Source organism: Aspergillus tubingensis (assembly GCF_013340325.1).
Source record: "Aspergillus tubingensis WU-2223L DNA, scaffold_7, whole genome shotgun sequence".
Classification (NCBI taxonomy): domain Eukaryota; kingdom Fungi; phylum Ascomycota; class Eurotiomycetes; order Eurotiales; family Aspergillaceae; genus Aspergillus; species Aspergillus tubingensis.
Genome location: NW_023336281.1, coordinates 826,833 through 852,864, shown reverse-complemented (window position 1 = coordinate 852,864; position 26,032 = coordinate 826,833). Strand labels below are relative to the sequence as shown.

The window sequence follows — 26,032 nt, the reverse complement described above, 5'->3', positions numbered from 1 at the left end:
TTCTTGACATATCCAGGCATGATATACATTTTTAGTGAGATACCTACTTCACTTCTCTCCCTTCTGTTGGACATCTCGTTTGTTGGACTGTACATGTATATTATTAAGCCATATCGGTGATTGTACAGGTAGCTGCATTGCAATGAACAGCATCAGTGTAACATTAATATTAACAGTGTTGAGTAACTACCTGTCACAGACATAAGTGACAGCCATTGAAAATAAATAAATAACTATATACTGTACCTCTATTCCATAGACAACCCAAGTACCATCAAGGCACCTCCCAAACTCCATATCTAATAGGATCCTACTCAGCCGGTAAATCCATCTCCACCACCCACGGCGCATTAAGAGGATGATACTGCACCGTCACCACACTCGCATTAACAAACAACGTCTCCTCCCCAACCCTCAACCCATTGCCCCCTTCCCCACTAACATCCACCCTCGCACACCGTTCCTCCAACGTCCTCTCCTTATCACACTGAATCACACTCTCATTCCCCGAACTCCACTCCCTCCTCGTCGCCCCATACCCCTCATGAATATGTCCAAACACATGTAATCTCGGCCTCGCCCTCTTCACAGCCCGATACAAATGCTCACACCCCACACTCATATGATTCGGCACTACCTGATCCAACACCCCATACGGCGGTCCATGCGTAATCATCACATCCACCCCGGGGTAATCCGGCACTACCTTCCTTATCCCCCTTTCCCCTTCCCCTTCCCCCTCCCCCTCCTCCGGAGGATTATACCTGTCCATATCTCGGGGGTACGCAAACCCCCACTGACAAAACTCCGGCGTATACGGACTCGCATAAACCCTCAGCACAGCCCCATTCCCCAACCTAAACACATGCATCCCTTCCTCCAAATACCTAATCCCCGCATCCTGTGCCTCTTGCCCCGTATACAGGTCCTTTATCTCCCGTAACTCTTCATCGGAGAGGCCCCTACCGGGCGTGAGTTTCCCCGCGGAGACGTTATCGCTTCCACTGGTGGCGGAGGGCGCTGTGTGGTCGGTGCGGTAGCGGTGGCGGTAGTGGCCGATACGCTTGTAGTATGGCTCGTCGAGGGTTATGTCGTGGTTGCCTGGGATGATGAGTTTTAGGGGTGCTGGGGCGAGTTTGAGGAAGGAGAGTGTCGTGAGGTGCTCGTGCTTGTGCCCGACTTTTGTGAGGTCGCCGGCGTGGATGAGGAGGTCGGTGGGGGGGAGGGGGTGGCGGTAGGGAGTGTTGGAGGGGGGGTGGGAGGGAGGGGAGGGGGTGAGGGTGTGGGTGTCGCTTAGGAGGAGGATTGAGGTTTTCACTGTCTTTGGTGTGGTCATTGTTGGGTGGTGTGGTTGTGTTGGTGGTGGTGAGATAGGGTGAAGTGGGAGGGTATGGGGTATATGAAGGTGCGGTTACATCAATGGTAGGTGGGTAGGTAGGTATGAGGGGTTAATTAACTAAGTTAGTTAGGAGGGAGGGAGGAGGTAGGAGGTAGGAGGTTTCGTCATCGGATAACAAGGTAACTAGTGACTTAGGTTGGTATGAACTACACTACGGAGTACACTACAGTGATATTTAATCTGGATAGAAGTGTGAACATCTGATTCATCCATCAATTCAGAGCTAATTTTCTGGAAAATGCTAACTCCGATCCATCCAGCCCTTTTAACTTAACAACCACACAACGTGAACTATTCGCTTTTGTGTATTGGATTTCTTTACTTGCGGATAGCACGCTGGTAGAAAGCCAGCTCATCACCCTCCAGGATGTATCCGTCCACGCGGCCGCTCTGGCCGGGGCGGGACGACACAACAGCGTACAGACGACCGGACTCGAACTGACGCTCAACAGCAGACTCGACCTTGCCCTGCTCAGCAAAGCGAGCAGCCTGCTTCTTCACAACGCTGTTGGACTTCTTCTCCTCGGTGGTCTCGGTCTTCTGCTGGCGACGACGGCCGATGGGCTGGCCGTAGTGAGCCTCGTACCATTGACGGAAAGGAGCAGCATCGATCTGAACGACGGCCGACTTGGTCAGGGTGTTGGTGCGGACGAGCTCGTTGTTGGAGGGGTGGTAGGCAACAACGATGACACGGGTCTTGCGGGAGATACCCTCAGAACCCCACGAGAAGTTGCCGGATTCGAGACGAAGGGCACGGAACTTCTGGTTACCACCACGGGTGCGGACCAGGTGGATTCTCTTGGTTCCGATACGGGTGTTGGAGGGCTGGCGACCCTTCTCGAACGCCCTGTTGGATTGCCGTGCGTCAGTCGTATTCTTTTCGTAGTGTGATGTACTGGAATAGAGACAGTAGGAACTCATGCATACCTCTTCTTGCGGTAGGTGGCCCTCTTCGCGCCGGTAGCCGAGCGCTTGTGACGAGAGTCGCGTGAGATACCCATGTTTGCTGTTCGAGGGGACTGTAGATGGCAGAAGTATTAGCGGGATTGCTCGCTAGTAGCAATAGCAGTAGTAGACTGTTGTCGATGATTGTCAATCCCTCTTTCGAAAAATCTGTCCCAATGCGTCGATGGTTGTTCGTGCGATTGTCGAGTCGATTTGTATTAAATTATTTTGTAGTGTGTTGTGTGTGGCGATGCTCGATGCTGGAAATGTGTGCGAATTCGGGTATGGACGAGAAAGCGAAGAAAAAAAAATCTTTCTTTGAGTTGTTCTTTCTTTTCAATCGTCGTCGTCGCCGCCGCTAATATTTCCCTTGCACCAAACACCTGCTCTGATAATCTTTCTCTTCTTGTTCTTCTTCTCTTCGATATACCCCGGAATGTATTCTTCAATTCGAGACCGATCGTAGATTGCACGCGCACACCGACCGTCGACGACACCGGGAAAAATCGAGAGGGATCGAAATCACGACGGATTAATTGCAACAAACTCACCTCTAATCCTGCAGCCCTTCACCAGGAACGCAGCGGGCAAGGGTCGTTGGGTTGGTCGTAAGGAGTTGAGTGCTTGTCGTCGGCTTCCGTTGAATTTCGCACTGTGGCTCGCTTGTGGAAGTTGCCCTACTACCCTAGTCTTGGATTGGTTTAGTGTGGTCCCGTGATGTGATGAGTAAGCCGCTAGTCGATGCCCGCTAACTAGCCGATAAGCGATAAGCCACTGCGCAATAGAGCAGGAGACACTAGTCTAATAGTAGTAGTTCAATGTGTCTCAATGTGTTGTGGTTCATTAATCCGGTAGATAGACATGTTTGTTCTTCTGAATTACATACAATGTATCTGACTACTTCCGATGCTCCTTCTTCGCCCCCTCCTCCCTCACCATCCGATCAAACCTCATCCACACCGTATACCCCTCAATCAAATTCGACAGCACCCAAGCGCACCACACCAACGACAACACCGGCACTCCGTGCCGCCTCAACCTCTTCACCGTGAGCAAACTCGCCTCCACCACATGCGACCCGGCCATCACCGTAAGCACAAACGGCTGGGTCTTGTAAAACAGTTGCGCCAGTGGCGGAACCGCTCCCAGTCCAACCGTTTCGTAGAACAACGACCCAGGTAGGAAGTTACTGCGTCGAGAGAATGCCACCAATGCCGTTGCAAACACGAAGAAGAGAAAGATTTCAATCCCCTCTGGCCGCCGATACTCCTTGATGGTGATGTCCGACCGACCCAGTCGCGCAAGACATTCCTGGTGCATGGCTACCAGGCGGGATCGCGACTCGGAGAAACTTCCCATTGCTGGGTCGATGGGCACGGTGTAGCGTGTGCCATTGGCGCTGATGACGAGATCGGATAAGCTGATGTCTTCAAGGCGGGCGGATTTGGCTTCGCGCGCGGAGACGTGGCAGTAGACTTGGAGATAGGCTGCTAGGGAGTCTTGGTGGTTGGCGTTCATGTGGGTGATGGTGAAGGAAATGTTGGAGCGGTCTGGTGCCATTTTTGCTTCTTGTCTGCTGTTTTTCCGTTTTGCTTCCTTTTTTGTATTGGGTGGGATTTGGCGGTTGATATATGTTGAGTAGTTAGGAAATGGCTGCTGGTATGCGCGGGTTTAGGCGATCAAGTGGTGGCAGTTTGCGAGACTCCTTTTTGATCCCGCCAAGAGTACCTCGGGATCGTCACTTTCATGATGGGCTCACCCTTCCCGAGGAACTGGCACTCCGCAATATTGAGGCCACACGTGAAGTTGTCTGCTCTGAGTTCTACTATATCAATATCGTTGTATATTGCGTATATATATTTAATATGGGATCTAGCGAATGTTGGTGTCATCTCAGTGCTAGAACTGCTGAACCATGCAATAAAAGTCTCACTATATATTCTGAGCACCCTGCTCATTCTGCTGGTGAATTAGCACATTTTCTCTGCATTGCAGCCACTCATAAATCTGAAAGTTTGAACACGACAGTTAAAAGCTACTAATAGTATTAGCACTTCTTTGAGTCATCATCTATCACAAGGTCCAGTATAAAACTGAACTTCAAGTGTAGTTCACACCCAGTCGACGCTGGGATGTTACCTAACTGAACAATACAGTATAGCGATTACTCCCAGCTGTATTGATGTATAGTTAAGAATACTGAGTCAAGGCCCAACTAATTTCACCTAGCTATAATCGAAGAAAGGGTTCCCCAAGAACAGCACACTTTAAACGGCGAATCCCATGTCTTGACAGCCTCAATGCAAGTACAAACATGCAATATTATCCTGTGTAGCCACTGACTGACCAAGATATATGTACACTCTGGAAAAGTATCGCAAATCGGTCGAATGCGCTTGCATTTCTACCTTATATCGACCAATGACGCATTCTTGTCGCCTTATCGCAGAAAAGTAGCGTTGAGTCACAAATAATATCGTTGTTCCTATATCAATATTGACATTAATATTGTTAGTAGTAGTTGATACTATATTCCAAGCAATTACTAGCTCGCTACTCCAATGTTCTTCAGCACGAGTAGCTAAGATAGGCTACAAGCTCTAACATGGAGCAGAGACTATTTCCTAGAATCTCAGTAGTATATCATATAGCTAGACTATATCCCCCCACCCTATAGGGTTTGGATCTTCGAACTAAACAGAAGTATACTACAATCAACTAAACACTTAGATCAGTCCACAACAATAGCGGTAAGTATTAATTGGACAGTTGTTCGCGCAATGTTTGACCATTAATGCGCCAAAAACAGTTATCTTACCAAGTCTTTAATACTACTCGCAGGAATGTGTTGGCCATGATAGCCCAGTGGTATCTCTGATAAGAAAAATAGGCAAACTGACAGACTGGATGTCTCGACATCTGACGTTCAAAATCTGGTAGCGCCAATTGAGTAGTGAAATTATTGAGATAATTTACTAGAAAGAGCACCTACAGTCCATAATTATCCACAACGGATAGAAACTATGTGAGGTATTCAAAGTATATCATGTATCCAGCTCATACCACCAAAGACTCAAGTACCTATCTCTGAGATATAGAAGAACTAGTAAGTAGCATCTATACCTATTACGAGACCCACTAAGAATCACGAATCCTAACATAATTTACTTATCATACAGATGATTTTCTTCAGACCCGAACTTCTACGGCGAATATCCAGAAGATGTGATGTACTGCTTTGATTAATACGCAGAACTGCATCATATCAAGCAAAGCATGAACCACGTTCTCTTGTTCTACAGCAGATAAGAATTCTATAGATATCTCCTCCATGCAGTGTACCACTCCGCAAGGGTATGGTGGCGACGACATATGCATATCTGGATTTAAAATAGATATTATACATTTTCGTCGGGTTCTCTGGCTCGTATAGGCAAGCGTATTATATGGACATGTTCAGTTACTCATGATTACTTCGTTTAGGCACCATCTGGTAGGTCAGTGTTGAGTACAGATGTATGCGATGCATATTGTGATTTGGTATATACGTTGGGTGAGTCCAGTTGCTCTGCAGTAGTTCCAGTCTAGGGCATTGGCGTACGTCAGATTGATGGCTATCGTTGTGTCTTGCGAATAAGGCTATACTCTGACTATTGTGATATTGTATACTACGGTCGGCGTTTCCGAGGCACATGATATGCAGAAGGAATCTACAAAGCACTACTAACCAATCGACATTATAGTATATATTCGGAGAGAAAGTATGTCCTTCGTTATGATAGCTGCAAATAAAGATCAAGCAAACCATACCAACAAAGGTATAAGTGCGCACAGACACTGAAATATGGAGTAGATGGGTCAAAATAAGCATCGGCATCAGCATCACCATAGATACGTAAGAAACATCGCATACATCAGTACCCAAGTGCAGTCGCCACTTCTATCCGAACAATGGCAATGTAGAAAAAAAGAATACAAGGCAATTCATTGCAAAATAACAACCGCTATTGTTGAGAGAAGAAGAAAAGCACCGAGGAAAGTCCTTTCGTAAACGTCATAACGGAAACGGAACGGAATGGAATGAAGTGGATTTTGCGAGCGCCGGCCGAAATGGACGAAAAGTGCAACGATCGCCAGGAACCCGACCGACCGACCGACCGTCAACCACACACGCGCCAGCAATGTGGCGAAAAGAGAAAAAGAAAAGAAACCCATTCTTAACCCCGGGAATTTTTCGAACGAACCATGAACTAATTCGGCCGGAAGATTGATTTGGTTCTATTCGACGACGACCGAACACGCTCGGGATTCGGCGACGGAGAAAAAACGGGTGAACATGATAGAAATGCAGCGGTGGTGGAGGCAAAGAGGCAAGAGGCGAGAGGCGAAATCATGCGCTGGAAAAGAGAAGGGGTATCATGTCAACCATCGGATCTCGATCAAGTACTAGTAGCGAACGAGATTAAGTGATTTGATTGATTGCATTGCATGCATTTGGTCCGCACGCAGGCCAGATTCCCCGCCGCCGCAATCAATGTGATCAATCAGAAGCAGAAAAAAGGGGAGTACTTACAGCAACGACAACGTCAAGTCACCATGAATATGAGCCTTTAGTTCGACTTCAATATCCAAGTTCAATTCCAATTTCAATTTCATTCCGTCTTGATCCTCCCAGTCATCGCCGGTTTTACCTTCCGCTTCTTGCATACCGCCGTTTGCGATCGGTTGTGCCGGCACATTGTCGCGGCTGCTGATGGTGGTGGGCTGGTAGCGTTCCATGGCCTGGACTTCTTCTTCCTCGTCGTCGTAATAGTCATCATCTTCGTCGTCGTAGTCATCGTAGTCATCCGAGTACTCATCAGAGTAGTAGGTATCGTCTTCATCGTTGGGGTCTTGCTGCCGGGGACGACGACGACGGCGTTGTTGTTGTTGTTGCTGTTGTTGAGGCTTTTGTTGGGTGTCGTCGTCAGAATAGTCATCCTCGGAATCGTAGTCGGAGACATCATCAGGATCATTAGCAAAGGTTTTGGTGGCTGGTTTCTCGGCCTGAGCGGTAGCCATATTGAACTAGTAGTAGATTGTGGGGGATGGAGTAGTAAACGGGACAGAAGATGGGATGGCGGGGTTGTGGTGACTGGTGAGAGAGATGTAATGGATGGGATTGATATAATTTCCTACCAGCCCGAAGTGACTGTTAGATTTGCAGAAAGCGGGCAGAGCGGCATGACTTGGTTTACATACAAAAGGGACCCCGAATGCGGGAGGCGAAGAAGAGAGGGAAGTAAGTAGTGGTCAGTCTTCGTTAGGATTGCTGGATGGGGCAATTCGTCAGTCGGCCGGAGTGCGGACACAACAGACAGACAGTCAGTGAGAATAAAATAGTAGTAAATTGAACATGCAAAAATTGGAAAAAGGGAGTACACTCCGGAGGGAAACGAAGGGAAAAACCTAAACTCTAGAACAAAAAGAAAACGAAAACCAGAAAATGATGTATGGCCGTTTGTTTGGAGGTGTGGAGAAATGAACGTGCAGGGCTGGAGGATGGGAGGATGACGTTGTGGGCGCAGGGAGGGAGCGGCTGGGCGACTACTCCTTCACCAATGATGCTCGGCCCTTCATTTTAATTAAAATTGAAGACTTTCACCATGACTGCATCATCATCATCGTCAACGGCATTGTGTCTGAGAGGATCCTCAAGTCAGCCGATGACGGTCGAGCCAGTGATCGTCATCGATGTCCACGTTGCCCGGGCCCTCTTTTTTTTTCTATTTTTCTATTTTCTATTCTGTCTCTGTAGGTGTTGTGTCTGTGTCACCATCAATAACGTGCCTCCATCGCGACACTTCGGATACTCATTCCCTGATTGTGATACATTTGGACCATGGAACCCTCGTCTGCATTGCCGCCGGCCGAACGTGTGATCCAAGAAACCTCCCGCCAGCATCCACGGTTATCCCTTGAAAGTCTCGCGGCAACTGTATCCGAGTCGCCATATACCGGGATATTTCTTTGCCATGAACTTGAAGGCAGAAGAAGACAAAGAAAATACCTATTAGATAGTTACTGTAGACTAAACTAGTAAAAGAGTATAATAGAGGGGGACCAAGTAAAGTCTGACAGGCTTTCAGGTGGACCAACTAAACCCAGTCAGTGCACTGACGTCGTATAGTGGATCCAGCCCAGTCACAGACAAGAAGATGAAGATGATCCCAGGAAGATTACGATGCCCTTTAGCGATCCCGGCCGAAGTGCGACGATCTCTCCAATAATTCTCCGATGTACTAAAATAAAAGTAAAAGATACTAGTAGTAAGTAAGATGTAGTAGGGACTCCAGCCACGCGACGTCATCATCATCATCGTCATCCATCATTCATTCATCTTGCCTGCAAGGTGGAGGATGAGTGGCACAAATGACATACTGGCTTGATCCTCCCCCCCATATTTTTTCTTTTTTCTTTTTATTTTCCATACATCGACTGACGTCGCCTCCACCCCCCTCACTCATCTTTACTTTCACTCTGCTCTCTACTTCTCTCTCCCTTGCGTATTTCCGCGGGTAAGTTTCAGCCTGCATCTATAAATATTGCCCGGCCATTGGACGGTCCAGCCGAGCCCTATATAGTGTACGTCCCCGTGCCCCAGACCGCCGCTGAAGTATTAGATCTCGTTGATTTCCTTCTTCCTCCTCTTCTCTTTCTCTTTCTTTCATCATGTCTGATCAGTCCAAGCAGCCTGAGTCTTCTTCTACCAATAACCCTTCCCAAGAAGGAGAGAACAACAACCCTACTTCTTCCCCTTCCTCCCCTCAACAAGAGAACCCTCCTACTGGTGATCAGGAAGAACAAGAACAGAAGCCTGAGGATAACACCGACGACAACAACAACAACGACACAGAAGACAAACCCAAGGAAGAGGACAAAGAAGAAGAAGACCCTCAACCTAAACAAGAACCTCAAGAAGAAGAAGAACCAGAACCCCAACCCAAACAAGAAGACAAAGAAGAAGACACCAAACCCCCCAAACAAGAACCCCAATCCTCCGACTCCGAACCAGAACCAGAGCCAGAACCAGAACAACGCGCCCCCCAACCCACCAACAACAACAACCAAGACCGTAAACGTCGCTCCCGACCACCCCAGAAACTCCGCCAAAGAGACGACTACTCCGACATGGACAACAACAACCAACAAGTAGACCGCCCCCGCCGCCAGCGCCGCCAGCGTCCCCAACAGCAACAACAAGGCCAGGACGGCGGACCATTGGGCGGCCTCCCCGGCGTGGGCCAAGCCGGCGATCTCGTGCAAAACACAGCAGGCAACGCACTGAACGGAGTAACAGGCAGTGCGGGCAAAGCTGTAGGCGGGATCCTCGGCGGAGGCGGCGGCGGGGATGAAAAGGAAGGCAAGGATGAGCAGTTGAGGTTGAGACTTGATCTCAATTTGGATATTGAGGTGCAGTTGAAGGCTAAGATTCATGGTGATCTTACCCTTGGGTTGTTGTATGTTTATCCCTTCTTCCTTTCCCTCCCCTGTTTCCTTTTCCCCCTTGGATTTCCCCATTTTCTTGATTCCTTTCCTGGATGGAAGGAAGAAAAGATTGTTGTCCCTCACCTATTATGATTTATCTGATATACCTCAGTTCGTGACATCGAGCGAGCGCTACACTACTACACTACACTACACACATACATACATACATATTATATATTGGGACATACGTGACTAATTCGTGCGGATAGGAACTGAGTGTGTTGAAGATGGGGAAAGAGTACTGGGATTTTCTTGTTGGGAAAAAGTCAGTCTCGTTGGATGTTATTAGTTACTATCCCGCTCGTGTTGTCTCACCGCGGTGTCTGCTATACTCTTTCTTTCCTGTTCATTTGTCTTCGATGATGATGCTTTGATACGATACCTTCGTCTTACTACAACTTACTACTACTACTTGACCGACTTGTGGTTTTTCTTCATCATACATATGTTACTATGTTATGTCATGTTATGTTATGTTCATGATCAACTGTTGCTTGCTACGGTCTAGATCTGGTTGTGGTTGTCTTTTTATTTCATAACGCGATTGATGAATGATGATATTGCTTACTTCTTTCTTTCTTTCTTTCTTTTCTTTCTTGTGTTATGCATGAGCTGGTGCAGGAGCTGCTTTCTGCTTCCATGGGTTCAGTTGCTTCGTTGTGTGCTGTACAGACCTGTACTTTCCATCATACTACCATTTCTATTTCATGGTCAGTAGTTCCTAGTACAGGATAATGAATTGAGTCTATAGCCTACATCCCCTAATTCTATAGCTTCAATCTGGTATATTTCTATCGTTCATCATCTAGCCAAACGAGAAGAAAAAAAGAAAGTAAATCGGTACCATCACCATCGAGTATAACCATAAGCAACATCCACCATAAAAACGCACTCTCTAAATAAGCATGCCCAGACCAGATTGCGCCGCGTGGCTAAATCAGCTCGGATCAGGCCTATTATCTTTCGCGTTCCACCACATATAAGGTAAACCAGTAATAAAGCAAAGCAAAGCAAAGCAATTAGTGTAAGATGTTGTAACAACAGCTCACAGTCCAGCAATGTACATCAACCCGTATCCTACCGTTACTATCACGGCAAAGGACATCAAGCTGGCGGGGATACCGCGGGTGAAGAAATGACGAACTTGCAGATACCGTTGACCCGTCTGGGGTACCTCGGTCATGATGGCCGCTGCGAGTTGTCAGTACATACATACATATCTGGTATTGTCAGTGGAGGGCGACTTACTCATGTTAGGGAAGCCACTTGTAGGCAGAGCCATGGCTACCGAGCACATCAATGCGCTCGCCATCACGAGCAGGTTCGGGTGCGGGTCATCCATGCCGAGTCCGATCTGTCGCACAAGCGGGAGCATGATCAGGGCGGCCACGGTGTGGGAGATGAACGTGGCAATGACCAGGATGAGGGCGGAGAACACAAGCAGCACACCATAAAGACTCAGATGCTCCACCCGCAAGCGGATGGCATTCGCAAGGGTGTGAAGGAGACCCGAGGACGTGACGGCCTTTCCGAGGCAGAGACCACCGGCGGCCAGAATGATGATCGTCCAGAGGAAGTTGTTGAAATCCTCTTTATTAAGGATACCCGTGCCGAAGAACAGGACCATCGGAATAATGGCGATAACGCCCATGTCTCCGAAAATATGTTCGAGTTGGTGACTGCCACACCACAACGCAATGGTTGACAGCGTGACAATACTGATGAACCACTGAACTCCTGTGAACCTGTCTTTCAAGGGACGGATGGCGACGGCTGTCTCGCGACCAGGCTTGAAGGTAAGCATTAGAAGCATCCAGATCGCGACAATGGAGAGAATGCACACTGGCAGTGAGATGAAGAACCAGGTCCCCCAGCTCATGCTCGGATAAATATTCTGCAAAGCGATGATGTTTTGAGGCGATGCGATTGGCGACGCGGCACCGCCCACGTTGGCGGCCAAAGCAATACCTAGGACAAGGGACTTGGCAAAGCTGGAATCGGGCGCCAAATTACGCAACAGAGGCTGGATGATCGAGTAGCAGAGCACCGGCGAGGCGACGTTGCTGATCCACATACTCAGAAACATGCTCACAAACATGTTGGTGAGCAGCAAGATGTTGGGATTGGACCCGGCTTTACTCAGGACGAACATGGCCATACGACGAGCAATATCGTACTTGGACAGCGCGGCAGCGATGGTGAAGCCTCCAAGCAACAGCATGATGACTGGTGTCCACATGGCGCTGAAAGCAGCGGCGGTGGCTTCCTTCGCGCCTAAGCGTTCGTGGGGCTTGTTGTCGGACAACATGATACGGAGCATCACGACGAGGAAGGGAATGAGTAGCGATGTGACGAATAGAGGAATAACCTGCAGCGACGACCAAGGTTAGCTATTGAAGAAGGATGTAGGGAATGAACCGACCTCTGTAGCCCACAGCAAGCTGACAAAAACAAGCATGGCCAGACAATTCTGCTGTTCCGGCTTCTCCATTATCGGGACAGACAACAAAATGCCAAAGACAAGCAAGATGAGAACGAGGGTGACGAGACTCAGACTGCAGAGCCACTGCGGAATTCGGATGACTCCAAATGGCGTCCTGAGCATCTTGGACACCACATCCTGCTCGTCCCCTTGGCGTCGAGCTCTGGAAGGATCCTCGTCTCCGCCCAGAAGCGTCCTGCGAATACCGACGTTCGCAGCCTGAGCCTTCCTTTCGATACCAATCATCTCTCTCCAGACCGTGTTTCGCTCCCAAACAACATGTTCCCTGAGGTGCAGGCGGAGTTCACGTTTGGCGAGGGGGATGTTACCGGTGGTGACGACATTCGCGTAGACCTCTTCGACTTTGCGAATGTTGTCATCCACCTTTTCCATGGTAGAGTCTTTGAAGGGATACGTCAAAGACACGACGGAATTCATGTACTCCCGACGCAGATTGCGGTCAAGGATCTTATCGTACTTCTTCAGCGCCTTGGAGAATCCGGTCTTGTTAAGCTGAATGTACGACTTGAGTCCACAGATGGAAACATAAGTCGCAACAGCCCGCTTCTTCAGCGAGAGCCCGGAATTGTAGAGATCTACGACAATTGGATCTGAAAAGTGCTCGTCGTGTGCACCCCCGCGGTGCGTGGACGGACCGCTGTAGCCCAGAATCCGAGAATCGGCACCCCAGAGCACAGAATCCCTCATGTCGTCCGTACGACTACCATCCGGATTGCTAGACTCGGCGCCATGCGACTGCGGTCGATACTGATGCGCGGGCTCGTCGTCACTGTCTGCATCGTCATCGTCATCATCGGCCAGTGTTTCACTGAATGCGCTATGACGCCGTTCCTGGTTCGATGGCACCGGACGAACAATGCTCCCAGGCCGCTGTCTGGAGCTTGAACTGGCTGTGCGACCCTTGATCATGGCATCACTCATGGGATCGACATTCATCGTATCGGCCCTATGCGCATATTCCTCGGCATCCCTGAGGACGTCCTCGACCTCTGTAAAAATCTCCGCCTCCTTGGATTGATAAAATGAGCAGATCTTCTCCAACTCTGCATCCAGAGCCCGACGAAATATCGCATCAGTGTTCAGACTGCCGCCATCTAACAATGGCGCTTGTTCAACATCTACATGGTCATGTCCGGCCGATCGATGCACTTCCTGTTCTAAGGAGTAAATCCTGAACATTGGACAACAGTTAGAGGGATCCATTCAACAGAGAGAATTTCCGCCAATGTAACATGCACTCTCGGAGTGTAATGTGACATTCGCAATATAGGAAGAGAATTCCCCCGGCGGAGGACAAGAGAGAGAGACAGAGAGGGTAGACGTACAGTTTCTTGAGATTGCTGTAAGCCAGATAATAAGCACTCCAGTCCGGCACCGCATTGAACTGAATGCTATGTGAGAACTTCATCTTGTCGGCGGAACCGCTAGTCTGGTGGCGGTGAGGGTGACGACGAAGAGCTTCTATCCAATATTTGATGATAACCGGTTTGTCCCGCGGTGTAGGCTTCTGAGGATGACCTTCCCGGTGGTCTGTACGATGGTAGGGAGGGAATTCAGACCCCGGGTCAGTCAGCTGGGTAGGAGGAAGAGTCGCGTGAGACTGGCGGGCAGTTGTGGCAGGTGTGTCAGGATACTGGCCGAGTTCGAAGGACTGGCCGCTTGGGGTTACGTCGTTATCGTCGGGAGAGGCACCCCTCGCAGAAGCGATGCGTGCCCAGGTTCGATCGCCGGCATTCGACGACACGGTGTTGGACAGGAAGGAAAAGAGGCAGGGAAGAGCGGGGCAGCAGAGACAGCGGCCGGAGAACTGTCCAGCGTATTTGTGCGAGGGTGTTGGATGGGCGACGTTCCACGTTCTCAAGTCGTGCCGCTAACGCTAGCTAGTTGATGGTCGTGTATACTAGCCTGGTAGTTATCTGCAGTGCGTTGGTCGTTATCGGGAGGACGAATAATGAAGCACGGGACGCCAGCAGGAATAGTTAGTAGTTAGTACTATACCCGATCGGCGTCAGACTTTCCTTCCCCACGCGTCTAGAACAGGGATTGCACCCGATCCAGCTGTCAATGAAGCATACCGCTTAGCACGCCAATGGAAAGATGTCTGTAGGAGATGAAGTGCATCCTACAGATCGCGAGGAGGCAGGCAATGCGGATCGGTGAAGCTACAGATAAGCTGCTTTCCGGGGACCAGAATTGGCCAGAATTGGAGAGGGTCCCAGCTGCGACTAGCGCTGTTAGTCATCGCCCGTGCCATTGGCTCGTGGCCAAAGTCGAGGACTTCATTAGTCGCATCACTCCCTCACACTTTAGCTAGGCTATAAACTAGCAGTAGTAACTAGTAGTCAGATATTTCCTTTGAATCAATTATGCGTAAATTTTCTAATCCAGAATGCTTTCAAAACGGTCAAAGAAAATGAGGTACAGGTTTCAAATAATATACAACACCATCCAACCATCCATCTCTCTAGCTCCCCTACTGCATACCATCATAGGTACAATGTAGCCGAACGCCCTCTGATATCATCACAGTAGAAATGGGACTCTCTCTCCATCCTCACGCAAGTAAACTAGAATAAGTACATTACCTCCGGCGCGCAACCAATCCGAGGTTAGAACGGCCAGCCACACCAAGCTTGTGCACCTGCTCTCTCTTCTCCCACACTCCACTGCGGCCCTCAGCAACAGCAACCAGCTCGTTAGCCACGCGCTGGCCAAACAGACTATCCTTACGCTTGTCAGAGGCATCAATGATCCACTTGATCGCGGTTCTCCGGCGCTGTCTCAGAGCGAGAGGAGAAGGGACCTGCACAGACACACCACCACCAACGATACCCTTCTGTTGACGGAGCTTGAGCAAAGGTGCGACAGAGTCGACAATCAAGGTGAGATAGAGGACGGGGTTGAGAGGGAGCTGAGGAGCGGGAGGGCCCGGGAGCAAGCGGCGCCGGGGGTTGATGTTCGGGGGAGGAGCAGTGCGCAAGTGATCCAAAATGAATGCCATAGTCTAACCCAAAAAACCGTCAGTATCAATCCTCTCAAATAAGAAAGCCCTTCTGCAGAGTAAACATACGTTCTGAGCCTTGCTCAGCTTGCCATCTTGCATAAGCAGCTTAGTGAACTGCTCCACTATCGTCTCGTATCTCTTGCGGAAGTTCTCAGTCTTGGGAAGGTTCTCGGGCGCTTCGAACTTGAGTCCAGGGTGGAGTTCTGTGGCCTGCTGGTTGACCTGGGAGATCATGTTGGCAACGACCGACGCCGAGGCATCATCGAATTCCTTTCCCTGAAGTTCTGGCTGCAGGCGGCGAGCGGACGTCGAGAATGAACGGCTACCGGAGGGGCGCTTCATCTGGTCTTGCATGACCTTGGGCATGTGCTTCAAGGCCTCTTTATCACGTTGCAGGATCTATGCGGAGATAATGGTCAATATAAAGGACCCAGATACCGCGGGAGAAGCAGCCGCAGTAGCAACAGCTACAACACGGCATCCCAGATGGATCAACGCACCTCAGAAATAGGCGTTCCCTGTTCCAATTCAGGACTGGCCGGGGTACCATCGCACTTCTTATCCATGATCTTGCTGACCTCCGCGGCCTCTTCGCTAACATGGGGCAAAGGGTCCTCGGTCGGGCCCTTGGGTCTGTCCTGACCATCAGAGCCCGAGGAGTTGCACCTCCTCTGCGTCCGAACGGAAGCCGACAGGCCGGACTTCAAGCCATGGCCAGTCGAGGCCGCGCAAGGCCGGTTGGTGTTGAGGATGGTCGCAAAACTGCGTCGGGAAGCAGCCGAGCTGTTGGCGGACTGACGAAGAACGGGGACCGCCCGTGCGGTGAAAAGGTTGAGACGCGGCGGCATGGTGTGATAAAGGCCCTCAATGAACAATCAATGTCAAGGAGGATGGCAGGTGAGGAAGTCACATCGACCCGAATCTGGCTCTCTTGCCTTGGAGGCCGGCGAACGATTTTCCTCTCCACATCCGCGGCTGAGTCATCCACCGCGCCAAGAATTTCCTTGGATTGCAGACATGATGGAATGCCTCCACAGTGATGATGACGGGGTGACGATTTCTATTGCTTTATCTACTACGAACTCATACGGGAAATCTGCATCTTATGACAGGTTAAGTTAAATGTCCTATCTATGGTTGCAAATCTGACAAAAGCGTTTTAGTATTCCTGATTAACCCGTTTTCCGGTCTGCAGCACAGACACAAGTCATTGGCGACTTTTGAAAACTCGGCTCTTGGCCTATTGAAATACATAATTGTAGCCCGTCTGGCATACAGTGGTACTGACCCGCAGCTTGAATGAAACACAAAAGCACCTCCCATAGTAAAACGTGAAAAATGCCCAGAACAGCATCCGGGCATGTCTGTACAAAGCCCAACCGAGGCAGCTAGCTCGCTTGTTACAACGGCATACTCGAGTTAAACAAGATTAAGGAGAGACGACGAAGAAGTAAAGGTAGAAAATGAGAAAAGTGAGCGGAGATGCTGGTAGGCAGCAGCTCAATAAGTGCCCAACCCATTAAACAACATATTAGTGGTTGAACAGGGCGTCTTCGTTGACATCGTCTGGGTAGATGTAGAAGGCAATTGCCAGAATTAGATACCTGTGGCGGGTTAGTAAAAGCTCCTAGGCGGGTGAAAATATAGTAGTATAAGAGCAACTTACATTCCCAAGCACAGTCCACCCTCGAGGTAATTCGACTTTCCGTCCTGGATCAGGAATGTCACGACCAGTCCAGAGATGAAGAAGGCCATGGTCTCGAAGATATGGAAATGAAGGGTCATATCCACGTTCATAATCCATCCAAGAATGACCAGGAATGGCGTGACAAACAGAGCGATCTGAAGACTGCTTCCGATGGCAACACCAATGGCAAGATCCATTTTTCCTTTCCAGGCGACAACAACAGCGGTCACATGCTCTGCGGCATTTCCAACAATGGGAATGAGAACCAGACCGATGAACGTGCGACTCATGCCAGTCTTCGTCACAATGCTGTCAATACTTCCAACCAGATAGTCGGCGCAGATAGCAACCAAGACCGTGACGACAATCAATGCAACAGTGGCCGCCCACGGACTGAGCAAGTGCTCCTCCTCCTCAGCCTCTTCTACTTCGCCGCCCTGGTTCTCTGTATCATTGAGCTCATCGTTGGCTGCTTCGAAGAGCTCCGCATGCGACTTGAGCTGGAAGTAGAGGTACATCACATAGAGAACCAAAAGGATGATGGCAGTTCCGTGCGAGAGGATCAGGATGTTGTCACGTCTTTGCTCCTTATCATTGGAGCCACTCAAAGAGGCGTAAAGGGTGGCGGGGATGATCAGCGAAGCAGACGAAACCGTCATCAGGGATGACATGGTCGACGCTACTGTGCTATTGAAAGACTGCTGCGAGTACTTAAGACCACCAACGAAGAAGCAGCAGCCGAGAACGAGCAGAATGTTGGACAGGATGCTACCAAGCATACTGGCTTGGACCACGCGGATTTGGTTGTCTTTCAGCGCAATGATGCTGACCTATCCGTGCAATGCTTGTCAGCGCCGGGTCATAACCACTCATTAGACAAGAGTTTGAGATATACATACGATCAACTCCACGGCATTGCCAAACGTGGCATTCATCAAGCCTCCCAGGGCTTGGCCCATGGTGGCTGCCAGTTCTTCAGTCGCGAAACTCAGAAGAGAGGCCAGAGGGATGATTGCTAGAAAGTTCAAGGTGAAAATGACCGTGCTGTCCCAATGGAGAGCACCGGAGACGATACCGAGTGGCACGAAAATGAGCAGAACATTGACATAATCGCGAACGAGAGTCGACCAGGTCAAATGAGCCACACGCCTCGGCCAGTGAGACCAGTGCTGCTTCTGCTGTCGCGGACGGAGGCCGGAGTTACTGCGAGCAATGTCGCCGAGCAATGCTGCTCTCTCATCAGGCTCCGTGGAACCATTTTCAGATGATAGGCCCGTCATTCTCCGTTTGGGGCCCCAGGAGTAGCGTCTAAACGACTTGAAGATATTGTTGGTCGCTGTAAAAGCACGTTGGAAAATTTGTTAGCCCAGTCTACCGAGCGTAGCACCTAATAGGACGAGGCGGGTAGATGTGAAAAGATGAGACAAAGGCTGGCAAAGGTCGTCATTCGCCACGGATGGTGTTGTGAGAATAACAAATAGGAAAGGAAGGCGAGTTGACACGACAAAGCAGTTTAAACGAACAAAAGAGTGGGGAAAGTGTAAAGCTTATGAACGACCGGATATACTGCCACAGAGTATACTGAACTAAGTGTGCGTGAAGAAACAACAAGCCGTGCCGATCATAGCCAGCCAGCAAGAGAGAGTGAAAAAGCAAAAGGTAAAAGCAAACGAATGGAAGGACAATGATACCTGAATAAGAGGGACGTAAATGTGAAGAAACTTGAGGTGGGGAAACGAAATTAAGAATTAGGTAGGAGCAGGACTCGAAACATGGATGAGGAGTGCTAAGGAACGATGGTTCTCTCTCTAACACTTACCCATTGGGAAATGTCAGTCCTGTGGCGACAATCTGGAACCACAACAAACGGGGGTTGAGAGATATAAGCGATATGAGCGACTGGGTCTTCTGATCTAAAGTTTTTTTTCCAGTCGACTCTTGGAAACGGGGCTTAATCGAATTGAACAGTCGGTTGCCAATGTAGCACCCCGTGATCGGATGGAGCAAGTCTGATGTTGTGGCTTGTCGCGTGGGTAGGCTTTCTTCTGAACTTTGCTTGTGCTTAGCAAAGGATTATCACAGCACAAGCCACCTTGCAGGCTTGGACACGGCGAATCAGGAATGGCTAGAACCGTGCGACGCGTGCACACGTTGAGCTTTCTCCCCAGGGTGATGAATGAACCAAAGAAAGGGAGTTTTGCAAGGTACAGGGGCCAAGAGATGGTGGCTACGTACTCCAACCCGTACAGATCCTAGTGGTAGCCGAAAGAGTCGCTAAGCAGTGATCACGATTCCGGATGTTCCACTGGCGGTGGTAATTGGTTGATGAAGAAATTCTGGTGGACCAAAGACTGAGGGGATGGACCAAAAGGAGGGAGGCAGCTGCACAGCCTCAATCCAGATCATCCAACGTTCCAGGGATTGATGGAGGGGGGGAAAAGTGTGGAAAGCTGCCCAGTGTGATTGTGGCAGGGTGTGGGGAGCTAAGTTGAGGAAGAGTAATAAAGTAAGTAGTTACTCGTAGTGACTGACAGTCGTAATGCTACCTGGGACGGGTTAGAAATCTTTTTTAACTTGACTCTCTGGGCAGGAAGGGTACTTTTAAACGAGAGAATGATGGGAGTTGGATGACGATGACGTTGACCACTTCGCGGGAGACAATTGGGACCAGAGGATACTGCCCGAAGCCGACCGGGGAATGGGATTTGGGGGGGGAAGAGTAAGTAGTAGTAGTACTTAAGAAGGAAAGTTTGGAAAAGAAGGACTGAAAAGTTGGGATTATTGGGTGTTTACTGGGTGGAAAGAGTAATAGACACCAGCGTGCGGACCAGCTTCTCCATGCCGGGTAATGGTGATGTAGACTAATGCAGAGGATAGATCGATAGAGCCTGAGCTTTTTTTCTTTCCCACCCGATGCAGGATGAGAAAGCAGCAGCAGGAATCGGCTGTTTGTGACGAGACTCGAGCTCCCGGACTAATCCGGGTGGGTCTGATGCTTCCAGCTCCAGCCACCTTCAATCACTTGAATTTTAATCTTTCAATCTCATGTTGATACCTAATGCAGTTTAATAAATTAAGAAAGAGGTCAGCATTAATTTTACCTACTTACATAGCATCCCTCCTCAATAAATAATCCCCACTATGCCAGAGTCCCTCATCATGAATAAATAAATTACTGATCAAACATACCATGTTCCTGGGACTGCCGTGACACCGGATGATGGTGGAAAAACCCACTCACTAGTTCAACTATGCATTTTGCACTGCCACGATCAGGCCCCACCCTCAGGGGAATGGCCCCCCTTTGACGTAACATGCTCATTCGTTCGTTACAAAGTTCTGGACCATGAAGTAGCTGGTTTTGACTGCGTTTAAAATTTATGAGTTGGTTGTCGGGGTTTGAAGATTGGGAGATTTTAACAACAAAATCCTGACTTCAGTAGTCAATATGGATCGATCGATCATCCCACAGAGTCGCAACACGTTGCTAACATCCAACATGACATGCTGCCGGATTTGCTAATATTGGAAAACCGGAGATATTCTTGACAAAGAGTGACAGCCAGCAAACAATACACCAACTATGACATTACCACAGCGTCAGGTAACTAACTAACTACTAATCACTTCCCTTCTCAGTAACTGTGATGCTCGTATACAACATGGTAGCCTACCATTTACAACAGCTATTTACAAAGTACTAGCAAGTAAGTAGTACCGACCAACGGCACTTCCCTCCGATTGGGTACTACAGCCACATACACAGTCACTTGTAGTATTCAGAATCAATAAGCGGCTGAGACATCCATCCAGCCACGATAACTAACTAACTCACTACTTCAAACTAAAAGAAATGAATTTAAACTTCAAGCCTCGAAGAATTATGTTGTTGCCAGATGGATCACGGAACTTAGTACTTAGAGCAAGACCCAACTTGATCCGTGCACTCCTTTTTCCCGTCCCCGTCCCTTGCTGTTTGACCCACTTTCACTTACCGGTTGAGGTGCAGTTACCAATCAGATTACTGTGTTTGCACTTTGTTCGATTCTCACTATACTACTACGTAGTAGTCTATCGAGATGGAGTGAAGGTGTCGACTAGTTAGTTAGTTACTTATTTGAATTAATAGTCTAAATAGCATAGATTGGGTTAGGTATACAGAATGATGGAGCTACTACCCAAACCCTCGGAATTTCATAATAAGATAAGTAACCGTGGCTTGTTCAAGTAGCATTCCTCAAATAAGCTGAGCCACAGGAAACAAAAGAATGGTATGTATGGTATTTCTTTTCCGCATCAGGCAGCCTTCTTAGCAAACTTTATGTATGTACTTATCTAGGATAGATGCATAAGCCACGGCGATTATTTGGTGTCTCACTTATCAGATCATACGTATCCAAGCTTCCCCCTCCCCCGGTCACTCAGCCTAGCATAAGAACTACTTGAGTACTAGTTATTAGGCTAGGTCACGCAGCCCACCACGTGCCGGGTCGATAAATCCCGAGTGATTGGGATACGTCTCACTTTGTGTTCGCGAGAGATAAGCTTGTTATGAGGCTGTACAGCCTTGGAAGGTGTTCGGGGCTATGCTTCGCGGCTGAGTGGCGGTGTTGGGATAGTCGGGGTTAAATGTTACGGTCGGGATTAGAGGTACAACTTCCAACGATGCTAAGAATCAAGAATAATATTTTTATTTGCTATCGATGCCAATGTAGATCAAGTCATTAATAAACATCTATATCACTACGTCCACAGGATAGTCGGATATATGAACAGGTATAGTAGACGGCGCCAGCCAAAACATATCAGCAACACATGCTGCATATCTTCCAGGAAAGAAGTCCTGGACAATCAAAAATGCCAAACTAAATATATCAAATGCATCATCGCTATGCTGCGTCCTTAAGCAGGACCTCCGCCCAAGCCTGCGAGGTTGTTAGCAATTTCTTCATTCAAGAATCTGGAGGGATATACTGACCCGCTGCAAATGCAAGATACCATGTACGTGACGCTCCACCATCAATCCAGCTGTAATCGAAGCTGGACTGTGCGAAGAAGTTCCACGAAGATGCAGGGTCAATCAGGGCCAGGTTGGCGTACAAGACACCCTTCCATCCTCCGGTGACGTTCGACGCAGGGTCGGTCGCATTGGCCGAAAAGAGTGCATTCCACTCCTCGCGAACAAAGTTCTGGCTTCGAACATATGGAGACGAAGGCAGAAGGGGCAGCATGTGGATACTTTGACTAGATTAGCATGATGCACGAATAGACGCATTGAGGACATGCATACCCTTGGATGTACTCCAGGTTGTTACCGAAGTAAGTAGTATGATCAACCTTGTTCTCAAACAGCTTTAACACATGTCAGTTACTAACGATCAAAGTGAAAGGGCAGGCCCGAACTTACAATGCCAGTCACCTTGTTGGCGATAAAGTTCGCAGGCTGATTCTTGTTGTCACTCTCCATGAGGAAGTAGTTGTGCAAGCTTCGTCGGAGGATTCCCAGCATCAGGTTGCCGCGGGCTTCCATGCTAGCATCGCCAATCGTCTTTCCCCACATCTTCAGAGCATATGCGAACATTGTATCTTCCGATGTTGATTCCTCATCCTTTCCGTCAAACGACTCGAACAAACCCTTGGCCCACGAGTGCCCATGGTACCAATCGAATGAGCGCGAGAAGGGGAAGTACGGGTCGTTTGCGGCCGAGTTTCCAGCGTCGCGAACAAGCATGTTCACCCAGGCCTTGTTGGAATCCGTGAGCCATGTCGAATCAAGCGACCCAATAATGGCAGCAGCATGGATAAAATATCCATAGTGGAAGTGGTGGTCATTGTAGTAAGTGTTTCCAAAGTCAGCACCAGAATCGCCTCCGTAGCTGGCAGAGGACACCACTCCCCTCCATACGCTGTCATACACCAAGGGGAACTGTTGCTTGTTGTCGACGAAGCGAGAAAAGGCGGTCTTGAGGTTCTGCAAGGCCGAGGCTGCCAGGTCAGGGTTACCTCCTAGCTTATTCACTGTGTAAACAAGGGTCGCGAATTTGCTCAATGCCTTTCCACTGTAGTACATGCTATTCAGGTCTGACTGTTGGTCGATGCTTTGGTTGAGCTCGGTGGGCGCCACAGAGAGGATGACTTGTTTGGCAGCAGCGCTCAGATTGTTGACGTTACCGGACGATACAGTCCACGGGTCGAAGCCCATTTGGGTCGGAAGGTTCGGCTCAAGCATCGTCCAGGTTTCTCCTACAACAGCAGTTGCATTACCCTTTGTCGTTGTCCGAAGCGAGATACTGGTCATACGGCTCTTGGTAGTGTTGTCAAAAGATTCGACGTGATGGGGCAGGGCATACATGAGCAGTGGTGTCTCTTGTAGCTGCTTCCCTGTCTTGGCGAATGCCAGATTGTATGTACCAGCACCGTTTAGAACCGACCCGGATACAGCAGCTTCCAAAGCAAAGACGCCGCTAGAGCCGTCCAACAGCTTCTCCCCAGAGGCACCTGCTGGGTTCTTGGTGATCTGAATGGTTCCAGACCAGCCGCTTGGGCCACGGAAGTTAGTGTTAGATTCCAGGCGGAAATCCGGGTCCTTTCCATCCTGAGGAATGGCATAAACAATCCACTCTGTTCCATCCGCCAGAGAGACCTTGTATTTGTAGATGCCAATCCGGGGCGAGGAAGCCGTGACGACTTTGCTAAAGAAAACACCACTCTGGATCAGGGGTTGTAGGTTGTTGTACATGCCCGTGACGAAGCCCATTCCCTGCACCAGAGGGATGGTAATTCTTTGGCTTGAACCGGGAGTGGGACTCAGAACAGCATCAGCGGAGAATGGCAGAAGATTTTCCGCGGTCAGCACAGTCGAGGTATTCAGTTCTGTGGCCGACAAAATCATATGCTGAATGCCAATAGGGTTGATGTAGTACTGGATGGGATTTCCAGGAATGTTGGTGTTGGTGGGGCCATTTGCAACGACATTAACCTCGTTGTGGGAAATGGCCATTCCATAACTTTGGGCATTCCCGCTTCCTTTCGCCCATGACAGACCATAGGGATGGGTAAAAGTAGTATTGGTCTGCGAACCTAGGAACAGTCCAGCGTAGAACTTGTTTGTCTCGATCGGTGTCGTGACATTTTCCTGTAGTCGTTAGCAAAGTTATGACATCTTGATCACGAAAAGACATACAATCCCCTTCTTAGGCACAGGATGATCGTTCCGCGCTGTAATTGTTTGCGGAATTGGACCTGTCGCCAATGGCACAAAGACGTCCTGACCAGACATTGATGTAACTGAGGCTAAGGCAAGGCATGTTAGACATTATAAGACATTTACCCAGTGGAATACTTACCTTGAACAACTGATGAAGTGATAGAATTCTCCGCTTGCGTTGTTTGACTTGCGGTCGTGCTCAGACTTGCTGAGCTTGAAGGCTGGGCCTGGCTCGCTGAGCTTGAGCTTGAAGACTGGGTCACGCTAGTTGTACTCGAAGCTTGACTACTGGTCTGAGATGTGGCGGTTGTAGCCTCTGGGGCGTTCTGACTAGGAGCTTCCGCTGTGGAGGTCTCAGAAGTCTCTGCCTCCGTTTGTGATTTTGTAGCTGAAGTAGTTGAATCCGCACTAGCCGGTTTATATGCTGATACGGGTACGGTCACTGGGAAATTCTTATCCCAACCCGGTAGAAACTCGCTCAATAATTCGTTTGGGAGGTTTGCAGTATCTCCCAGGGCATCAAACAGCCCATCAAGCCCCAAGGGGTCTTTGCCCTTGCCTGTGGATGTCGGGGTTGGGCGCACCGGATGGCCCTCGCGCTCAAGGCTGGTCGGATAGAACTAATTGGATATTAGAACGAACTCCATGATAGTTTGGCCATTAGGCACTTACGCCTTTTGTACCCGCTAGTACTCTTTCAGTTTCAGCACCCGGTGGAAATTGCGTTTTCGAAGACGCAGCTGAAGAAGTTTGTCTCGGCGCCGCGTACACTCCTTCTGCAGCTAGAAGCCACATTAGTAAAAATGAAGAGCCCCATCTGTGTTTCCTCTCCATTGTGAAGATCTGTGCCGTATTTTTCGGACAAAATATAGAAATTAAAGGTGTAGTAGAAGGTCCAACTTCCTCCACGCGTCCCAAGGACAAAAGGCTTATATGTATCGAAGTGACCAGCCAGTGGACTTGGTTGGAGGAGGGATCAAAAACATGCAACAAGACAGTACCAATGACCGCGAAGGGGTCATTAAGAAGAAGAATATAATATAGAAGCCAGAGACGGAGAAACGATCCAAGTTTGGATCACCCAAATCTCCTTTCGTATATAATAATATCTGAGTGTACGAAACACTCAAGAGACAGGCTCCAGTATATGAGGAAGGGATGGGAAAGGATAGTAAACAACAGGAGAAGATCGAGCGGGAGAAGACATTTTTCAAATAGCAGTGAAATAACTCACCTAGGTCGAGTATAGATTCCGGTCTCAGCCAGTAGGAATCTCAGGCCCGGGCAAAACTCCGGCCCCGGTGCAGATGGATACCAGACGAACACTGGCGGGCTGGAACAAGTGCCAACGGAGGTATTACGAGGCGTCGATCTGCACAATGGTCAATGTTGTGGTGTCTGATCCCAGACTTCGAGGCATAACGGAAACATAGCACGGGGAATGTAGGGTTGAGGGGGGTGGAATGCACCATCCTCGGGCTCTGCAAGCCGTGGTGCATGCAGAGCGCCATCTGCCTGAAGTCGGGCGGGTATGTGCAGGGGAGATGGAAGCTTACTGCAGCCGGATGATTAAGACAGCTGATGAAGGGGGGTGCAGATTGATTAATTGAAATTAATTTGCATTAACCGATGGAGGGCCAAATGATTGATTGATTGATTGTTGATGGTGTCGTGGACGAGAATTACTAGTGTGAACAGATGAAAACTAGTAGTTGGTTTTGAAGGTAGAGAAGAGAAGAGGGAGAGTGGAAGGACGG

At 49.1% G+C, this 26,032-nt stretch overlaps 9 protein-coding genes across 9 annotated transcripts; 1 reads left to right on the top strand and 8 right to left on the bottom strand.

The window, feature by feature from the left end:
• Nucleotides 1-310: 310 nt before the first annotated feature.
• AtWU_05254 (Ser/Thr protein phosphatase family protein) lies at nt 311-1,336 on the bottom strand (the record flags this gene model as incomplete). Its single annotated transcript, XM_035500364.1, has 1 exon — nt 311-1,336. One exon carries the CDS (start codon nt 1,334-1,336, stop codon nt 311-313), a length of 1,026 nt encoding a protein of 341 aa, XP_035356257.1.
• Nucleotides 1,337-1,717: 381 nt separating this feature from the next.
• Nucleotides 1,718-2,400, bottom strand: AtWU_05253 (40S ribosomal protein eS8; the record flags this gene model as incomplete). Its single annotated transcript, XM_035500363.1, has 2 exons — nt 1,718-2,246; nt 2,327-2,400. 2 exons carry the CDS (start codon nt 2,398-2,400, stop codon nt 1,718-1,720), a joined length of 603 nt encoding a protein of 200 aa, XP_035356256.1.
• Nucleotides 2,401-3,241: 841 nt separating this feature from the next.
• Nucleotides 3,242-3,904, bottom strand: AtWU_05252 (DUF2470 domain-containing protein; the record flags this gene model as incomplete). The annotated part of the gene is made up of 1 exon (XM_035500362.1): nt 3,242-3,904. The coding sequence occupies one exon, from the start codon at nt 3,902-3,904 to the stop codon at nt 3,242-3,244; it is 663 nt and encodes a 220-aa protein (XP_035356255.1).
• Nucleotides 3,905-6,734: 2,830 nt separating this feature from the next.
• On the bottom strand, nt 6,735-7,405 carry AtWU_05251 (uncharacterized protein; the record flags this gene model as incomplete). Its single annotated transcript, XM_035500361.1, has 2 exons — nt 6,735-6,741; nt 6,918-7,405. The coding sequence occupies 2 exons, from the start codon at nt 7,403-7,405 to the stop codon at nt 6,735-6,737; spliced, it is 495 nt and encodes a 164-aa protein (XP_035356254.1).
• Nucleotides 7,406-9,055: 1,650 nt separating this feature from the next.
• On the top strand, nt 9,056-10,090 carry AtWU_05250 (uncharacterized protein; the record flags this gene model as incomplete). Its single annotated transcript, XM_035500360.1, has 2 exons — nt 9,056-9,843; nt 10,084-10,090. The coding sequence occupies 2 exons, from the start codon at nt 9,056-9,058 to the stop codon at nt 10,088-10,090; spliced, it is 795 nt and encodes a 264-aa protein (XP_035356253.1).
• An 829-nt stretch (nt 10,091-10,919) lies between these two features.
• Nucleotides 10,920-13,785, bottom strand: AtWU_05249 (putative plasma membrane phosphate transporter Pho87; the record flags this gene model as incomplete). The annotated part of the gene is made up of 4 exons (XM_035500359.1): nt 10,920-11,065; nt 11,123-12,242; nt 12,297-13,548; nt 13,703-13,785. The coding sequence occupies 4 exons, from the start codon at nt 13,783-13,785 to the stop codon at nt 10,920-10,922; spliced, it is 2,601 nt and encodes an 866-aa protein (XP_035356252.1).
• A 1,173-nt stretch (nt 13,786-14,958) lies between these two features.
• Nucleotides 14,959-16,229, bottom strand: AtWU_05248 (mitochondrial 37S ribosomal protein uS7m; the record flags this gene model as incomplete). Its single annotated transcript, XM_035500358.1, has 3 exons — nt 14,959-15,381; nt 15,448-15,780; nt 15,882-16,229. 3 exons carry the CDS (start codon nt 16,227-16,229, stop codon nt 14,959-14,961), a joined length of 1,104 nt encoding a protein of 367 aa, XP_035356251.1.
• A 683-nt stretch (nt 16,230-16,912) lies between these two features.
• On the bottom strand, nt 16,913-18,891 carry AtWU_05247 (calcium/proton exchanger; the record flags this gene model as incomplete). The annotated part of the gene is made up of 4 exons (XM_035500357.1): nt 16,913-16,985; nt 17,048-17,898; nt 17,968-18,404; nt 18,888-18,891. 4 exons carry the CDS (start codon nt 18,889-18,891, stop codon nt 16,913-16,915), a joined length of 1,365 nt encoding a protein of 454 aa, XP_035356250.1.
• Nucleotides 18,892-21,970: 3,079 nt separating this feature from the next.
• On the bottom strand, nt 21,971-25,109 carry AtWU_05246 (glucan endo-1,3-beta-D-glucosidase; the record flags this gene model as incomplete). Its single annotated transcript, XM_035500356.1, has 7 exons — nt 21,971-21,993; nt 22,047-22,306; nt 22,359-22,420; nt 22,476-24,203; nt 24,252-24,361; nt 24,415-24,895; nt 24,948-25,109. 7 exons carry the CDS (start codon nt 25,107-25,109, stop codon nt 21,971-21,973), a joined length of 2,826 nt encoding a protein of 941 aa, XP_035356249.1.
• Nucleotides 25,110-26,032: the final 923 nt, after the last annotated feature.